General features: G+C 50.7%; 2 protein-coding genes across 4 annotated transcripts in view; one reads left to right on the forward strand and one right to left on the reverse strand.

The window, feature by feature from the left end:
- DNAH1 (dynein axonemal heavy chain 1) overlaps positions 1–18,126 on the reverse strand; it is a 75,250-nt gene that overhangs the window by 9,293 nt on the left and 47,831 nt on the right. For all 3 annotated transcript variants that reach the window (XR_004419258.1, XR_004419257.1, XM_033071245.2), the window contains exons 49-68: positions 16,761–16,957; positions 16,241–16,376; positions 14,972–15,180; positions 14,022–14,193; positions 13,452–13,643; positions 12,798–12,908; positions 11,569–11,754; positions 6,615–6,806; positions 5,997–6,164; positions 5,531–5,722; positions 4,986–5,117; positions 4,645–4,770; positions 4,079–4,198; positions 3,135–3,284; positions 2,559–2,719; positions 2,222–2,447; positions 1,940–2,135; positions 1,589–1,740; positions 918–1,114; positions 375–519 (exon numbers count right to left, since the gene is read on the reverse strand). Coding sequence is in view for 1 of the 3 variants with exons in the window: in XM_033071245.2 (XP_032927136.1) it covers positions 375–519; positions 918–1,114; positions 1,589–1,740; positions 1,940–2,135; positions 2,222–2,447; positions 2,559–2,719; positions 3,135–3,284; positions 4,079–4,198; positions 4,645–4,770; positions 4,986–5,117; positions 5,531–5,722; positions 5,997–6,164; positions 6,615–6,806; positions 11,569–11,754; positions 12,798–12,908; positions 13,452–13,643; positions 14,022–14,193; positions 14,972–15,180; positions 16,241–16,376; positions 16,761–16,957 (3,360 nt within the window). In the remaining 2 variants the exon portion in view is untranslated. The remainder of the gene's footprint in view (positions 1–374; positions 520–917; positions 1,115–1,588; positions 1,741–1,939; positions 2,136–2,221; positions 2,448–2,558; positions 2,720–3,134; positions 3,285–4,078; positions 4,199–4,644; positions 4,771–4,985; positions 5,118–5,530; positions 5,723–5,996; positions 6,165–6,614; positions 6,807–11,568; positions 11,755–12,797; positions 12,909–13,451; positions 13,644–14,021; positions 14,194–14,971; positions 15,181–16,240; positions 16,377–16,760; positions 16,958–18,126) is intronic.
- Positions 7,291–10,815, forward strand: LOC122149428 (HAUS augmin-like complex subunit 3). The gene is made up of 4 exons (XM_042779692.1): positions 7,291–8,532; positions 8,689–9,128; positions 9,770–9,986; positions 10,392–10,815. The coding sequence occupies exons 1-4, from the start codon at positions 7,291–7,293 to the stop codon at positions 10,635–10,637; spliced, it is 2,145 nt and encodes a 714-aa protein (XP_042635626.1). The 3' UTR covers positions 10,638–10,815.

The raw sequence follows: 18,126 nt of genomic DNA on the forward strand, positions 1-18,126 counted from the left end.
ACAGTGGAGAGGCTGTAGTGGAACCATGCAGCACCTCCTCAGCCTTCCTGGCCTCCAGCTCTCCTCCAAGGCTCCAGTGTCCTTTTGGGTGCCAAGGCCAGGACCATGATCAGTGAGGACCACGTACAGCTCTCCTGTGGCTCTCCTGCTATGGTCAGGCCATGAACCACTTTCTCATTTGTCATTTGAACTCTCCCTTTGTACATCTGCAGTATCTGTCCCCTCCTAGTGTGGTTTAACTGGTGGGTATCATCAGGCACAGTGGCTGTAGAGGGGCACGAGCACCCTCACTGTAATTGGTGGTCCATTGATCACAATCTCTAGGCCTCCTGCTCCATTCCTGTCCCCACCAGAACCTGCTCTTGGCTGGTTACCTGTGGCTCGATGAAGCGCTGATCCAAGTTCAGCACCACGAAGTCCTGCATGGCATTGGTGATCTTGTCTCCACGCAGACACCGCAGAACCAGCAGCTTCTGGAAGGCATCAAGCCCATCTTCCCACTTCCCAGGCAAAAGCTCTCTGCAAAGCAGGTAGGTACATTTTGAGGGAATGTGCCAGATCCCACACTCCACAAGAAGTACCCAAGTTGCCTGCAGGCAGCCACTGGGGACTCATAAGATACAAGGACCTTCCAGTCCTTTGGCTGAGGTTGTTTGTAGCTGTGAAACCATCAGCAGGCAAGCCAGAACTGCTTCCACTGGGGAAGCATGAAATACTGCTGGGATAAGGCATTGAGATAAGGCTCTGCCTTGGGCAAGCAGTGGTCACCCCTGAGCAGACAAGGCAATGCCTCCTACTTTCCCTTGCATGGCACTGCACTGGGAGCAGAGATGGAACTGTGGCTGTATCAGCTCCTCTTGCTCTCCCAGGGATGTCATGTGCAGTAGAGCTAAGCTGGCAAAGCAGGAGACACTTGCCTGTGAGGGTTGGGGCTGTCAAAAATAGTCCTGAACTCTTCAAGGTTGTCTGCAAAATCGTTGTCGAAGCCAGAGAAATTATTCAGGCTGCTCAAGGCCAGAATGTCTCCCCATGCTCTCTCGTTCAGCCAGGCTGGAGCTGGGTTGTTCTTCATCTCCTTTATGGCCCCTCCTGACAGCAGGTACCGCCACTCATCCTGGGAACAGGATATGATTTGGACATGAATAACAGCCTACCCACCTGAGCCTCAGGCACATGGTACCATATCAAATTAAAATGCTGTACTATCCTTCTGGCTGCTCTTCTGCCAGGTGTGCGTGTCAAGGAGTAACTGAACTGGAGGGTCTGGTGAGATCAACATAGTGACTGCTCAGCTGCCACTCTCTGCTAAACCCTGCCTGCTCCCTCTGAACTCATTTACCTTTGCAGCAGTCTGGCAGCAAACTGGAAAAAGCTGCAGGTGATTTAGGCTAGGCAGCTCTGCATGTAGACACAGAGAGCAGTTTGAAAGCTGAATAAAGACAGAGGCTCTGTGTTTGTCCAGCGGGCTACAAAGCTAACCCTGGGACATAAGGCACCTTTTCCACCCAGCACACAATTCTAGGGGCTGAACAGGCTGTGCTTGAGCTGTCCTGATGGATCCCTTCAAGGACTAAGGTGACTTGCTCACCATATTGATCTTCCCCTCATTCATCAGAATGCGGGCGCTGACCAGGAAGGCAAACATGAGCTTGTGCTTCTCGAAGAGGCTGCGGCACACGTTGCAGTAGAGACTGAAGGTGATGTAGTTGTTGATGTTCTTCACCCGCACTGGCAGCTCATCTGAAAAAAAGGCAACAACCAGACAAGGGTGGTAGGTGCCATGAGTGACGGTGGTGCTCTCCATGCCAGCTTTGGGCTCCTGGTCACAGAGACACAGCCACACCCTGCCCAGGAAGGACAGGTGCTGCTCTCACATGCAGACCATGTGCAGATGTGGGGTGGGGGAGAGGATAGGAGGGGGGCTGTTCTGGGCAGGCACCTGCTTTCTCAGAGTTACGGATCCCCAAGAGGAAGATGTTGAGGAACCACTCGAGTGAATACTGGTACATGGGGTCCACATTGGACAGGTCTGAGACACAGAAGTAGAGGATCTGCGAGCGGACAGCCACAGGCACATACTGCATGCGGGTGATGTTGATGTCCTTCTCTGTCTGCTCTGCCACCACGACCTTGGCCTGGAGGACAGAAGCGATATCATGGTTAGTGGAGTGCTGGCAGAAGATGCACAGTGGCAGCAGGGAGAGCACCTTTCACTTCTGACCTGGATCTCTCCTGCCTTCAGCTTGGATGCCTCCAACACTTTGATGAGCTCCAAGTCATCTACAGGGTTTCCTTCAGAAGTGCTGAGCCGATACAGGATCTGGTCTTCTATCTCCTTTAGTTCCTGACGCATCTGGGCATTGCTGACAATTAACTGGTTTCTGTCTTCTTCTAAGTCAGGCCGCTCTGCAGCCACCACTTCTCCCAACAGTTGGTCTTCCAAGCCACTATAACAAAAGCCATGGAAGTGAGGGTGGCAGGTGAGGGGGCACCATGTGTGAGGACTGCAAGGAATCAGTCTGAGCAGGATGGGCAACTAATGGGGTAAAAGGAGGTACCTGGGTGAGAGGGTGAAGTTGATAAGGGTGAGCTTTGTGGAGACCTCAGGGCTGTAGTGAGGGTTGGGCAGCTTGGTGGTGATGTACATCTTGAAATCATCATGGTAGGGGATCACTGTATCCCCCAGCTTCAGCACGGTGCTGCCTTGCTGTTTGAAGGTCTGTACCGGAAAAGGACAAATACAGGAAAGCTGGGATGGCTACCTCTTGTGAGGAGAGGCATCCTGCTGTGCCCTGGGCTCTGCAGTGAGGAGAATCTCAGGGCTCTCGGGACAGAGGAGCTCCAAGTTTCCCTGCAGAACTAAAGGCCTGAATGTGAAGATAGCAGTAGTATTTCATGGCCCTGCCTCCCAGACAGAGATGCCTGCTGGCAGAAGACCAGAGGGTGCAGGAGGCTATGTGTGCAGGTCAATATGTTGGAGCCCTGGCCAAGGTATGGGAGTCACTCATCTGTGTGAGCTCTGCCTGCCCATGGAGACCTACGAACACACCACACCCCATGGCACCCTGGCCAGCTGGCCCCTCACAGCTCAGCCAGGTACCCACTGCCCTCCTTGCCAGGGTGAGACATAGGACCTCTTTCAGCAGGACAGGTTCAAGGACTGGATCCAGCTCCTCGCCGACATTCTCCAGCAGGAAGGGCTTCCCAAAGGTAATGGTGTTTTCCAGAGTGGAGAGGAAGTCCCGGTCACTCAGCTTGGCCACCTCCAGGCTGTTTGCCCTCTCCTGAAAGGCAGCAGGGGAGGGCAGGGTTTATGTGGTGTCCTGCTACCTTCACATCCAGCTCTGCACAGTACACCTCTCAATTGACTTACTTAGCTCCCTGGGAAAGCAGAAATAATATATTTTCTTGCTCAGCTAGACTTTGGCTATTTTGGCAAGTTTATCCTATATCAGCAGGCACTAGAGACAGCTCAATGAGGCAGCAGAAAAGGGGGGAAATAGGGACAATCTCCTTCACAGAGCTATACCCCTCTAGAGTCCCACACTGCTAATTCAGGGCAGAGCCTACAAACTGAGAGCAGGTGGGTGGGAAAAGCCCTCAAGGAGCAAAACAGGAGCAGCTGCTTCAGCCTCCTGCCTGATCCTTCAAAAGGGCAGAAGAGGCTGAAGTCAGTGTTTTTAGCACTTTGGCAGTAGGGACTGTGCTCAACAGCCAGGTAATACTACCCTGATTCCTCTATGCTAGAAACCTGAAAACCATTATGGAATGTGTTGTTTTGTGAGGTGAAGGCTCCCAGAATGTTAGTTAGGATAGCCAGTGTGGGAATCTGATTTGTTTGCTGCCTTGCTTGCTTATGTGAGGGCTCCTCCTACCCTGTGCTGCTTTCCCTGAGAAGGGAAATCCACCTGGGATGAATTTGGATGTGGAAACTCACTGATGCTGGTTAGGTTGGGCTGGCATTGCATAGGGTTTTGCAGCTCTAGAGCCCAAAGCCTGAGGTTGCTCTGCACAGCTCCTGACAGAAAACTGTTTTCCCTATCCTGGCAGTCCTGGGTTTCCTCTCCATAGCTCTTACCAGATTCTTGATCCACTTGTTTGCTTGTCCTTGTGGGTCTATGTAGTGAGTCCAGCGCAGGGAGAATCTGGTTATTACTCCATTCTCCACAGACAGGGCATCATTGGGTAAACCAGCAATCTAGTAGGGCAGAAAAACTTGTTGGGACACCTGGTGGTGCACGCAGGTGACCAGAGAAAAATCCCTTGCTGCCCTGGTCCCTGAGTCCTCCCAGCAGGAGGACAGGGGATGGTGGTGAAGGTACCTCTTCCAGCAGCCAAGCCCTGGGATGGGGCTGTGCTGTGGAGTCAGGCTTGGGCAGGCTATGGCCAGAGCTTGGATCTGGGTTTGTAAAGAACAAGCCTTACAGGTCAAGGCTGATGGCCTCTTTGCTGCTGCCCAGCAATTCCAGCAATTGCCTGGCAGCAATTCCAGTTCTGCACTGTGGAGGTACTTGGCCATTATCCAGCTGCTTGGTTTGGAGCCTGTTGTTTGGTCCAGGAGATCCTGGTGAGTGGTGAGCTGACTGTTTTAGTTCTTTACCTCTTCCTAAGGTATTGTTTAGTTTGGGTTTTTTTGAAACTTGCCTGCCAGGAGCGGATTTCCACAGGGTCTCCAAGGGTGTTGATGAGGCTTGCATCCTCACTGTGGGGAATGTCGTTTTCGGCCAGCTCCCTCATCCACTCTGTGGACAGTGCTACTCGGTAATCTCCCTGCCATGAGAAACACCATCATAGCCTTTCTTTAAGTTGCAGCTGGTCTGTTGTGAGTATCTAAACCTTCCTCTTCCCATTCAATTGGGCCCTGTGTAGCCTCTGGCACAAGAGGAGAGAGATCCTGGAGGGATCTCACACCTTTGTGTCCTATTACTTTCTCCCTGGCCAAGACAGCAGAGCTGCAAACCGAGTGCTGAGCACTGCACACTTACTGTGAAAGGGCCCAGGTAGGCCACAAAGCCAGCTGCAACCAGCACGTCCCCAGAGCTGTTGTTGATTTTGTCATCCAGGCCCTCCACAGTGTCCTGCCAGCGCACCTTCTCATCAGACAAGCTGTTGATGAGCTGTGGGATAAGTGGCACGTGTGAGAGCTGCTGTGTGGTCTAACTTGTGTCCTGGACCTGCTGCTCTCTGGATAATGCTGCAGGTGATTTTGGTGACCAGAAGCTGGGGTGGTCCCTGACATATTCTGAATTCTGTTCTTGGCTTTAAGCACTCAGTTCTGGGATTACTGAGCGGCTCTCAGATGTCCTGAATACCCATTGTTAGCTAAGGAAGCTGTGCACTGGAGGACAGCAGCTTTGTACATCAGTGCCTAGCTAGCTTAGCTTTTTGTTGAGCTGCTGAGAACAGGCCAGATAGCTTCATCCTGGGATTGTCATGAGCTGCAGGCACGTGGATATTTTCACAATTGTGCTGGTTGATCTGAACTTGAGTTGCCACAGACAAGCAGGCAGAACCCAGCTCTGTCCCTTACCACATCGGCTCGGGCCAATCTCTCTATACACTGCTGGCATTTCCTCTCCAACTCCTCCTTATTGGCTTTGCAGGCCTCGTACTTGGCTTGCAGTGCAGCAATGCCATCTTCAACCTCCTTCAGGCGTTGCTTAGCTTCGTCAAGGATCAGCTGAGTGGCACGCAGGTCCTCCTCTGCCTCCCGCAAGGCTTTCTGGGGAGATGCACAAGGAAACAGTTGGGTATGTGGTCAGACTCTGCCCCCAAAAGCCAGAGATCTTGAAGCAAGACTTGGCTTTCTATAAAAGCACTTGCTGATAAGTGCTAGCTACTGCTACCTCAATATCTCAGTCAATCCAATCCCTGGATGACAAAGGTGTTATGTCCTGACCTGCAGAATGTGGCAATTCCCAGCATCCCCTGCAGAAGGGAGCTGCTAGTACTGTGTTCCTCATCACCAAAAGCAACTGGATCAGAGAGTTTCTTACCCGCTTGGGCTCCACAACCTTGGCCACAAAGTGGTACTTGTGCATGGCACGCACCCACTGGCAGATGGAGGTACAGGCTTTGGAGACCTTGGCGATGGCAGCTGGCTGAAACTCCTCATTGTCAATGTAGGGCTGGATGGCTTTGATCACTGCATCTGGAATATTGTCCTGCAAAGAACAGTGGGAAAGAAAGAGACTTTCCTCAGTCACATCTCTAGCATGCTCATCACTGAGGGCTTCTCCCAGAGGCAGCAGCACCCCAGGACCTGACAAGATGGTCAAGGCATCACACTGGAGCAAGAGGCATCAAATAGCTGCATGTTGAGGTCTGGGAGCCACAACTGTGGGACTGGGTAAATCCCTTCCCATACCAGTTCTATCTAGCTCTTCCACACAGAAGAGTGGGACAGAATGTGAAGACTTGTGTGTCTGGGTCCCATTGTCCAAGGCAATGAAGTACACCCAACTCACATGAAGGCTTCCAGGCCAAATTCACCCTCATCCTCAGTATTGCTGAAGGATGTTGCCCACAAGGAGCTCAGTTTGTTACTGCTGTGAGAAGGATGTCTGTGAGGCAACACCTGATCCCAGTCACAGCTTCCTTCTGCCACTGCTTACCTTATCATAATCATACAGGCTGTTCAGGAACTGCACTGGGTCCTGGAGAAGGGCCCTGCCTGGCTCCCAGTAATCATCCACCTTGGTGCCTAGCTTTTCTCCTGCTACTTTTTTTGGCTTTTTTCCATGCATAATGCAGACAGCTTCAATCACAATCTTCACACCAGGGGGAGGCCGCTGCAGGGCTCGTACCTGCCAAACCCAAATGGAAACAGTTGGGCTAACCTGATTTTCTGGAAGATGGGGTGCTCATCCCTCCCTCGGCTGGGCCAGAGGAGACTGAGACCACAGGTAGGACACTTAGAGGGTGCAATACACAGGCAGGAAGGACAGAGGCATTTAAAGGAAAAGCTGGTTATCAGAAAGGGCATGGAACCAGTGAAACATAGGCTGAAAAAGCCTGCTCTGCTACTCAATAGGTGTGTCCCCATGGGCTGAATATATCTTTGCAAAGGAGCTGAATCTGTATGGCCCTAGGGAGAAGGCTGTATGGAAATGGGACGCAGGCAGGCTTTCTCCCTTGTTCTATGGGCTCTCATTTGTTTTGTATCCCACCACAGCAATGAGCTGGTCTTCAGCGCTTTTGGAGGGTCTGCTTGAGTCTCCTCTCAAGCAGGCACCTAGGAGTGCTGCTGCAGCACCCTTGAGATGGCTGTGGGTGTCAGGACCTCTGAGGATGACTCCTGCTTTTTCCCTTCCAGTGCTGACTATCCTTGCCATGTTCAGCTGGAGGCATTCCCAGTCCTTCCCACAGAACTCTGTCAAAAGAGCAGAGGACTTTATGGCAACGCTGAGGCTGATCCACCCCCATGCAGACACCCTCTGTGAGAAGGAATTTGAGTGGCTCTTTGACTGCCCTGAGACAAAGCAATTCCTTGAGTGGTTCTGCAGCATGCTGGGTGAGGAGAACGTGCTGAGCCCAGCTGAGGTGGAAGCCTATGAGGCCCTGGTGGCTGCAGGCAAACCCATTTTGGAAGGTGATGCCCTGGAGGAGGCCCTGAAGATGTGCTGCCAGGTCCTGCAGCTCCCAGGCTCGATAGCAGATGAGGGGCTCCCTCAAGAGGCCTTGCAGCAGCTTCAGGAGCTGAAGCACTGTTATGACTGCCAGCTCTGGAGGTTCAGGAAGCTGTTGGCTTGGAAAGAAAAGCTGCAGCAGGAGCAGAAGTATTTGGAGAAGGGGGAGAAAGTGGTGAAGCAGGAGGTGAGGATGGCTCATATGGACCTGAAAGCAAAGATCTTCAAAACCAGATCTGTCTTGAGCCAGGTCAGCAAGGCTGCAAAGCAGGTGTCAGAGTGTCATGGGAACATGGGGATGAGCCAGCTGCCAATACTGCTGTGCCAGACAGATCTTGATCCTTACCTGAAGCAAGAACAACAGGCCACTGATGCATTTGAGAGCTTTATTCAGCAGGTCCTACCAAAGAGTGTCCAGGCTCCAGCTGTTTGGAAAGCAAGTGCACAGGGAGAGAGCAGCCTGGAGGAGGGGCTGGAGGCTGAGACACAAATGGACTCATACTGTGAAATACCAGAAGAAAGAAGAGGAGCTCCTTATCAAGAATGCATGAAGACACCGTCAGGGGTGGCACCAGCAAGCTGGGAAATGTTGGTCCAAGGCTCAAAGGCAGAGCTCCTAGTGGAGGGAGGGAATGAGAGAGATGTGTTGAGCATGGAGAGAGGCGGCAGTCAAGAAGTCACAGAGAGAAGGGACACCAAGAAAACATCAATGCCAAAATGTCTTAGGACTGATGAAGGTGAGCGGCTGGAAGACCAAGACAGCTTCTGGAAGGAGGTGTGTCGAATAGAGACAGCATATATCTGTGCCCGAATGGAGGTCATAGTCACAGCAGCAAAAGTGGAAGGCACCCGCGCTGCGCTGGAGTGTGCCCAGAGGACTGTGGAAGCTCTTGAGAATAACCAGGTAGGGTCAGTGTCCCCATTCCTCCACTATCTTCTGTGGCAGGGTCTGTGGTACAGGCAGTCCCTCCTGCTTACCACTGGAGCACAGCTGACAAGCTGGTGGGGGTGGCAGAGCCAGGCAGCAGTGTCACCAGCCTGTTTGTGTCCCCCTGTGCAGCAGGCTGTTGAGGCTGAGCTCCAGAGCCAGGCTGCTGCGCTCCAGAGGCGGCTGCACACCCTGCGTTTCAACATCGCGCAGACCCTGACGCACCAGCTGCCGCCCCTGCTGAAGGCAGAGGCCTGCCGCCTTCGCCTGCCCATCCTGCATGAGTACTTCAGTCTGGAAGTTGCCTGCCTCCAGAACACTGCCAGGAGGCAGGAGGAAGTGGCTGCGTGGCTGTTGAGCCAACACAGCCGCCTGGATCTGCTGGAGCTCCAGCTGAAAAGGGAGAGGAAGGAGCTGGAAAGGATGGCTGCTTGGCTGGTGAGGACCAAAACAGTCATGAGGGAATCCCAGACCAGGCTGCAGGAGCAGCAGAACTACTTCAGAGATGCCAGGCTCTCCCAGAAGGGTCATCCACGCAAATTGATAGACCCCAAAGACCTCACTGCTAGACGGTAAGGGCCTGGGGGGGTCTGAGCTTGAAAAACAAACTGGGTGTGGGGACAGTGGCATACGAATGGCTGAGACAGGCAGCAGACCCAAGCTACCAGGCAGACTAGCAGTGCTCTTCCGCCAGTGCAGAGCATGACACCATGGTGGTATGAAATTCCCCAGATCTGCTTTTTTTCTGGCTGGCTTGGACTGATGAAGCAAAGTAGGGGCTTGGAGAATGGAATGAGTACAGAGAACAGAAGTTTTTTTCTAGAACATTAAGGTAGAGAGTATAGAGGCAAGCCTTCAGTCATGGAGAAGGGAGCTGGGCCACAAGAAAGCACTAGCTGCTTAGAGCAAGACCTTTCTCTGACTAGGTGTCTTGCATTGACTGGGTTTTCTCAGTCTTCCCCACACAGTTTTGGAGTAGCTGTTGCTGGTGCCTGCCAAAAAAAAATAATCACACACTGGCTCTTGAGCCAGCCTGCTCCTTTATGGTGCTCTTCCCAGAGCTCCATGACATGGGGTGTTCACCAGGAGTGGCTGTCTTATCATTGCTGATACACAATGGCTTGCATCCCAATCTTACAGTGCACAACTTCAGAGCCCTGTTCTTCCTCACTGTGCTGTACTCACTGCTCTGGCTGGCTGTCCCCTGTCACAGGCTCTGGGACATGTTGATGGGGAAATGTCAGGAGAAGCAGCCCTTCTGCAGCTATGAGGCCTTGGCAGCCAAGTGCTCCCAGCTGGCTCAGGACAAGAGGGCACTGGAAGCCCAGCTGGAAGCTCCTATGCCCCAGTTGTCTGCCCTGGAGTCCTCCGTAGAGGTGCTCTATCACCAACTGTACAACAGCTCCAACCAGCTGCAGCTCTCCTCACCGGTAAGAAGCACTCCTCCTCCCCTGGGCCTTGCTGGGCAGCAGCAGGTGAGCACAGGGAGCCCCTGCCATCCTCCCTGGCTGCAGGATGGAGACTTTGCTACCTCCCAGCCACAGAGAGAGGGGAGGTTGGCCTGATCCTTGTCTTGTCCTCAAAGCCATTCAGTGAGGCAGCAGCTGGCTATGGGACAAAGGTGTTTCTTGCTGTGTCTCACATGTGCTGTTCAGTGTTGAGATTGGGGTCCTTTGGCCAAGGTGTCCCAGTAAGCCACCTCTGCTTGGACTAGGAGTGTTTGGAGGCCAGGGCTGGGTGGGTAGTTTTTTTCTGGGGGGCTGAGCTGTTCCACAGGTATTAGGAAAATCCCTTTATTTCTCCATGTTCACATGAGTTTGGGCTCTGTCCCTTAGGAGATCTCTGAGCTGATGCAGCAACTGGTCATCATGCAGGATGACCTCTATGAAAAGCTGGAAGACCTCCTGAGGGACTTGGAGACGAAGCGCAGGTCTCTAGAGGACCCCATGCTGCAGGCAGAGCGCAACCTTTATGTGTATTTTTATAAGGATCGCCTGATAGAGATGGTGGAGGAGCTGGAGAAACAGGCATCAGCTTCCTCCAAGGGACCCCTGAGGAAGCTGCCCTACATAAAGGAGTAGGTCAAAAGGGATCCTTCCTCCTTGCCACAGCAGTGGTGTCCTCTTTTGGTTGGGCTGGGTCCTTAATTCTGGACTGGGAGAGAACTCTGGTGGACTCTGCTTCAAGGACAGATTACTTGGGTCATGACCTGGCAGCTGGATTTCAAAGGAAACAGAAGCTTAATCCTTAAATACAGAGTTTCTGGGGGCTGGTTTAGATGAGATGAGTAAGAAATTAATGCATCTTGTGGCATTGGAAACCTTGGATAGACAAGACACTTCTCATGCCAACTCTACAAGAGGATGGGTTTTGGGGGCAAGTGGACCAACACTGTCTGTCTTTCCCCAGTTTTTGAGGAAAAGGGTTTTGTCTGGTTTTGGGAAAATAAAAAGGTCTGTTACTCACAACTGCAGAGCAATGAGTGTGTTCCTTTGCGGTGAAATCTGTACTTCTTGAGTGTGCTGTCTTAGCTAGGGGCTGTGACGCCTGCAGGATCAGAATCACCCTTCTTTCTCTCACTAGCCTATTTCAAACCAGTATTCCTTGAATTCAGCCTGCTGCCTCTTCTCTCTTTGTGGTGGATCCCTTTTCAAAGAGCCTGCAGTTTCAGGGTGCTGCCAGCTCTGTCCCTGTGCTGTACAGTCAGTACTTGGGGTTGCTTGGTGGTACCTGCTGCCTACCCCCATAGACAGGCACGTGGGGTGAGCCCTCCTCCACAGCCTCTCCAGGAGGAGAGGAAACACCAGGGGCCACTTACTGCCCTGCCTTTCCATTTGCATCTGAAGGAGTGAAGGTGAGAAGCTGCAGGGCAGCTGTCAAGAGTGAGCCCAGGGGGGATTGATGGAGGAGAAGGCAGAGGTGTTGCAGGTCTATTGAAAAGGAATTCCTGCAAAAGGAAATGCTGTTCTTGACCAGACCCAGGTCTGGCACCCTCTCCCTTGACACAGTTACCTCTGTAACATCATTTCTGTTGAGGTTCTTCAGGCTGGCAAGAGCGGCATGCAGAGCTGGAAGGGCTTCATCCAAGTCCTTCTGAGCATCATCTGCAATGGCTTGGGCTGTCTTAGCTTTCTCATTGGCCTTTGCCTCCTCTGCCTGCACAGCAATTCTTGTCTTTTCAGCCACAGCTGTGTCCACCTGCAACACCAGAAGCATGCTAGAGGCAGAGCTTGTTTTGGCACTGCTAGGAAAGGATCACAGCTGTCCTGGCAGTTTGTGTGTCTTCTTCCATCAGATCTCAGGGACTTAACTGCTGCAGGGGATTCCTGCACCATACTGGGAGAAGGTTTTTATCAGTCTGTATAAACCATTCTACAAGCTCCAGCTCTGGCTGTCCTGGAATGATGTTAGTCTCTTGCAGGAATTAGTTTCTCTACTCCTTTTCTTGTTGGCACAAGTAGAGGATGCATAGTGTTGCAAATTGTAGAGAGATGGAGGAATTGGAAGATATGCTTAGGGGGTTGTTTCTAAAACTGTCACTTCTGTATACCCCCAAGGGTTTAAACACTACCAGGAGGCATAAAGGAAATGTGGAATATAGCCACATCCTTATCTGCTAGGTGGGAATTTAGGTGACTGCAGACTTTTTTCCCTATGCATACAAAGCTGTGTTATGTTAGAGTCCCTGTTCACTCTGTCCCGGTGTGGCCATCCCCCAGTAGGAGGTAGGCAGGGAGGAACAGGAGGAGACAAGGCAGTGACAGCCAACATAGAACAGTTCCCTTTTCTGAAGTGGCATGAGTGATTGTGTGATGGTCCCTGAGGTCTGGGGGGCAGGATGCAGCTGAATCAGCTCCCTGGGGGTAGGATGTGGAGAAATGATCCTGTTCACCAAGAAGTCCGGCTCAGAGCTGTTCAGGCCACCTGAGGACTGTATTAGTGTTGGGAGACAGTCCTTGCAAGGACCTGGAAGCCTGGCTGACTGACTGGTGTTTTCAGACAGGCATGGGAGCCATCGCTTCTGCAACAACTGGTGCTCACCAGCAGCAGAGCAGGACCCCAGCAGCAGGCAGTTTTAGCTGTCAGTGCAGCTCTGCACAAATATCTGCTGTGCCCATCGGAGGCACTTTTACCTCTGATCAAGCAGGATTTTGCAGAATCCCTGCCAGGCCCCTCCAGCCTCTGTCCAGTCCAGTCTGAGCAGTCAGAGTTAGAAAGTGCAAGTCTCCCAGCAGCAGTACCTTTATCCGTTCTATGGTTGCCTCGGTGTCCTTGGCTGCCTGTGCCAGGAGGGGGCGGGAGGACTCCAGCTCCTCCTGCATCTTCGCTACATCCTCTGCTGTTCGCAGGAGCTATGGGAGCAGAGCAGAGTTAAGAGCAGGGGCAGCAGCCATGGAAAGCCCTTGCAAAGGGCTGTGCTGCTCTGAAGAGTGCTCTCTGCCAAGCACTGGGCTGTGCAAAGCACAGGTCGTGCCCTGATTTCTGCTTAAGCAACAATCTGACACTGTGGTGTGCTTATAGACAGTAGTGCCTAATGGTGCCTGCCCATGTCAGGCATTACTTCATAAGCTAGTGGCAATAAGGCAGCAAAACAATGTTTCTTAGAGGCCTTTCAATTACAAGGTTAGTAAGGAACATCCTGAAAGCTGAACTACACAGAAGTCTGTGGCTCCCAAAGACTGGGGATTATTATTCTTTTAGAGCTGTTACAGACTCAGACCTTTAGAAAGACTGGCGCTAGCAGAAGGCATAAGTTCTCAGTTGCTTTAGCCTGAGTTTTTTCCTGTTACACAGGACAGGCGTAGGACATCACACTGCACCTCTGCAGCTATAAATACACTGCACAGAGTGTGTAAGGGGTGGCCCCAACACTTCCCTGGAGCTGTGGGACGAACCTTGTCTAGGCCACTTTGCATCCTGTTCTTGGCTGTCTTCAGTTCCTGTTGCTTTTTTCCAATGAGGGAACTGAAGATGCTGAGGAACTCCAGGTAGCTTTTGGGAGTAATATAATTGTGTCTGCCCAGTTCTGCTAGGAACAACTGGCACTTCCGTGCCACGCTCTGGTGGATTGCTACACATACTTGAATCTACAAGGAGACAGGAAAGGAACTTACTCAGTATGTTTACATTTTCATGTGTTCACGTGTTCAGTGAGCATGTGAAAGGCAGATCTATGTGATGCCTAGAGACAGCAAAAGGGGGCTTATGAAGAACCAAACTATACTGTCACAGCAGAGCTTATGTGTGTGGGGAGGGCTTTAGTGCCACAGAGGGGTGACAAAGGGCCAAGCCCATTTCAAGACATACAAAAGCCATGCAGTTCTGCATTTGAATGATCCTGCCATGGAACACTTCTGCTGCAGGGTAGGACACTTCTGAAGCTGTGCCCTGCATTGGCTTGGTGCACCCAGAGACACAGCACACTGAACACACGGGAGCAGAGTATTCTTGAGTGTGGCACGTACCATTCCGGTGGTATCGTCATTACCACTCCCAAGAAGTGGCAGTTCATTCAGGAAGGAGGAGGCAACGCTCTGCAGAGCTTCAGCAGGCCACTCATTGAACCAGTCAATGGTACAGCAGTTGACAAGAGAGGGGAACTGCCTCAAGCGTGCGCGGAACACTTCTCCGATGGGGCTGAGGGCAAGGAGTGCAGAGAAGATGTGTTACAGCTGGCTCTAAATACAAGCACAAAACATCTTTCCTTCTACAGAACCACCCTGAAGCATTGCTGAGCAAGAGGGACAGGACTATACTCCAGGAAGGAGGGAAAAGGGGAATGAAAGTTCAGGCAGGGAGCTGCATGCCCAGAAGTGCATGTCTGAGCTCATTCCTTGGCTCAGGATATTCTGGCAGTGTTAAGATGGTAGTAGGGTGGTGTTTTATGGGTCCCTCTCTAGGGACAACACTGAAAGGCTACATGTGTTCATTTCAAGCAGGTTCTTGCAGAGATCACATCACCAAACCATAATCATAGCCCTGATTTTTCTACTTCTCCTTGCACAGAGAATGCCCTGTACCTTCTGGTCTCCCTCCTACAAGGGAGCAAGCTGGTTATGGACTACGCATTAGATTAATGAGTAAACATGGTGCAACTGAGCCCCAAATTCAAGCAAGATATGTCTGTAACAAATGTCTCAACGGTGCAGAAAGGAGGTACCTTGTGTTTCATCTGAATCACACATAATTATACTCTTGAAAAATTCAAACTTCATCTTGAGAGCAGCAAAGTGTAAAAAAAAACCCCAAACCCCAATGTATCTAGTTCTAGGGGAAAGTGTTATACAAACCATGCTCCTATTCTTCCTCCTTCTCCAAAGTTTGGGGCTTGGAAATAAAGATCCCATCACACAGTTATGAAAGCCAAAGGATAAGGAGGGAATAATTAGCAGTAAAAGCATGGAACTGTAGGTACCTCATGCACAGGACCATGTGGATATTGCTGCGAACCCGTGCTGTGTATGCAGCCATCAAATTGGCCTTGGTGGGCTGCTGCCCCAGATCTCGAACAACAGGCTTCATAGCTGTCATGATCTGGTCTTGGTCCTCAGGATTGTAAATGTTGGGAATGTCACCAGAGTTGAGCAAGTTGTTGATGTCTTCGAGGAAGGATTCACTTTTAATCTAAGTAGATGGTAAAAAAAAAAAAAGCAGTTTCTTAAGTCAGAAGACACTCATGTCTCACATGCCATGGAGATAATTTCTGCATAAAATACAGCCCTCAGCCTCAGTTATAAGAAACAATTTTGGTGATCATTTGGCTCCAGAAAGGCACACCCTGATTCTTGTCCAGCACTTCCAATTAAGCAGCAAATTGAGCTCAGGCTGTTGCTCCCTGCCTCTGCAGCCAGACCCCAGACACCTGGTTGCTCTGGGTCTTCGTTCCTCCAGCATAGAACATTTAATTATTAAAATAAAGCTTATCAGTGTAGGAGACAGAGTAACTGTAGGGTTGTGTCACAGTCTATGGGATGATCTCCCTCCAGCACTACACTCACGGCTCCACCTTTGCTACATCAGAAATCACAGCATCCATCTCCTTCACTAAATGCACCCTCCTGGGCCCCTTTGCTCCCACATATGCTTCTCACTGCAGGGAAAAGGCTGCAAGAACAAGTAGCATTTGTCTGATGCTCATCTCACTGCTTAGGGCTCTGCCACAAGGGAATGGTTCCTATGATAATGAAGGCAGTAAAAAAGCCTATGGGGAACATAACTGTGATTCCAGAAGTGGAAATTGGCCTACTCATTAGCAAGTTACAGTTTACAGTTACAGCCACCATTATCCTGTGGAACCAGCAGGCATGAGGTCCTAAATCTACTGTCTTTTGGAAAAATAAAAGAATAATTTTACTTAGGACATCTAATATCAATGGCCAGTAGCGCTTAGTTTCAGACAGCTAATATCTATGTACCCACTAAACCCTTGGATGGAGCTAAAAGAAGCTTCCTTGAGCAAGAGAAGAATCCACCCACTCACATATAGCTCTATAGACCCTCTAGCAATAAATGCACCACCTCTAGCTTCCCTGGGGCTTTTTTATAAGATGATGAATATAGGCTACTGAAGAAATACAGGTTGTGTCTGGTTTGTGTCAAGTTCCTTAATACCCTGTAGGGGAATTTATTGAGCTTAGGGTTGACTCCTCTTGAGATGGAATCCACCATGCTAATACTCATGTACCTGTGTGTCTACAAATAGGAAGGTTTTGGGTAGACTTTGAAGGCCTGCCTTCATCATGACCGTCCTCACATCATCTCGCCATTCTGTCATGCCATAATTTTTGGACAGTTCAATCTGGAAACATTCATATTCTGCCCTAAAGGAAAAAGAAGCCTGTGGAGTTACACCAGATTAAATCATTCTCTTCTGTCAATTCCCAGTATGTCTTGTGGACTCAGGGTGAAAGGACTCAAGCAAGTGGTTTTCTTACAGTGAGTCCTGAGCACACGCTTGCCTTTGTGCACCAAGGACAGCCACCAACCCAGGAGCATGTTTTACACAGAGCAGAGATACCTGAGCTATCTAGAAACCTAGTGCAGATGAGCATGTTAATTGAATCCTAGCTCTTGACTCATTTGAGGAATCAGCAGCCAGAAAAATACGTAACTGGCAGTGGGAAGGGCAGAAAAAGAGATTCTCTGAAGGCAGCCCCAGTGGAGCTGCTCCCCATTACATGCATAGGTGGGAGTGCATTACTTACATGTGAGATGCCAGTCTGGTGAGAGACTGTCTCCCACTTCCCCCAACACCCAGGAGAAGAGCATTCCCCGGAGCCTGGCGCAGAATCCGGCTGATTCGGCAGATGTGCTGTATGGCATCCATGAAAAGCACAAGCTTCAGCTCTGGGGTGTGGCTTTGATTGTACTCCTCCAGGTAGTCCTCAATCACAAGCTTCAGCTGTGGGTAGAAGCACTCAGTTGTGGCTACTAGATAAAAGTGATTGTGTGTGTGTGGGTTATTGTCTCCTGGCACAGCCAGGAATAGGAGAGAGCAGAGCCTGGTGCTTAACAGAATCTGGGAGCAGCTCTCCTCTGGGCTCCTGTAAAGAACTGCCATTGGATGGGCTGAATTTAGTTAGTGGTGGTGGCAGCAGCTGCTCAATGGTGACCTTAAACTAACTCAGGCAAGTGACTACAGTCTGCTGTTCCCAACTGTGCTGTTTGCCTCGAGAAACAGCAGGGTGTAGTTCAAAATACAAGAGCTTATGGCTGCCTGATCCATACTGCTCCAGGGTCTCCCTCTGAGTTAGTTTCCTTGCTCTATAGCTAACCACTGCCTGCTGCTGAATCCTGTGGTTAGGATTCTGGCTGGAAAGCACAGGTGCTGGGGAAGAAAGCAACACTAGCTGTAGATGGGTAGAGTAGCACACTCCTCTCCCAGTCCAGCCATCACATGGAATAGCTGCAGGAGCAGTTTTTCTTGCCCTTCCCAGGGCTCTCTTCTACAACACCCTCAGGCCAGAGAAGGAGATGAAGCATGAAGACATCTGGGATTTGATCCTACCCCCTCAGCAATCTCACTGTGAAGCTGGGAAGCAACACCAGCTGGAATTCATACAGCTCTGAGATCCCTGCCTAGATACCAAAGTCCTGTGTGCATCAGCAGGGACTGTGCAGCTGCCTCTATGTCTGGCTGTCTCAGCTGTGCTCACCTCAGTGGGGGACAGGCCTACCTACTTTGCAAAAGGGATTGGAAAGCTCAGTTAATTACCAGCCTTTGTCACACAGCTATCACAAGAGGAGAGACAACAGAATAATCATCTGTTTCTGATAATGAGTGCAAAACACACCACTCATTGCCTTTGCTTAATTACCACTACCCAAGTACTCCCAGTATCTTCTCCAACAGGGAGTCTGGCAGTAACATTAATTACTTGTAAAGGTCAATTGTGAAGTCTTTAATGGCAAAAGTAGTATTGTTTGGGGGTAATGTGCCATTTCTTTCCAGCAAATTTCACTTTTCAGTCCCAAGTGTGGCTTGTTTGGGAGATCTGGCATAGCAGGCTGCCTCCAGGATTGCAATGCAGAGACAGCTTGCTCCACCTCAACTGCCTATCATGACAAATA

The sequence above is a fragment of the Catharus ustulatus genome, chromosome 13 (genome assembly GCF_009819885.2).
Source record: "Catharus ustulatus isolate bCatUst1 chromosome 13, bCatUst1.pri.v2, whole genome shotgun sequence".
Lineage (NCBI taxonomy): Eukaryota > Metazoa > Chordata > Aves > Passeriformes > Turdidae > Catharus > Catharus ustulatus.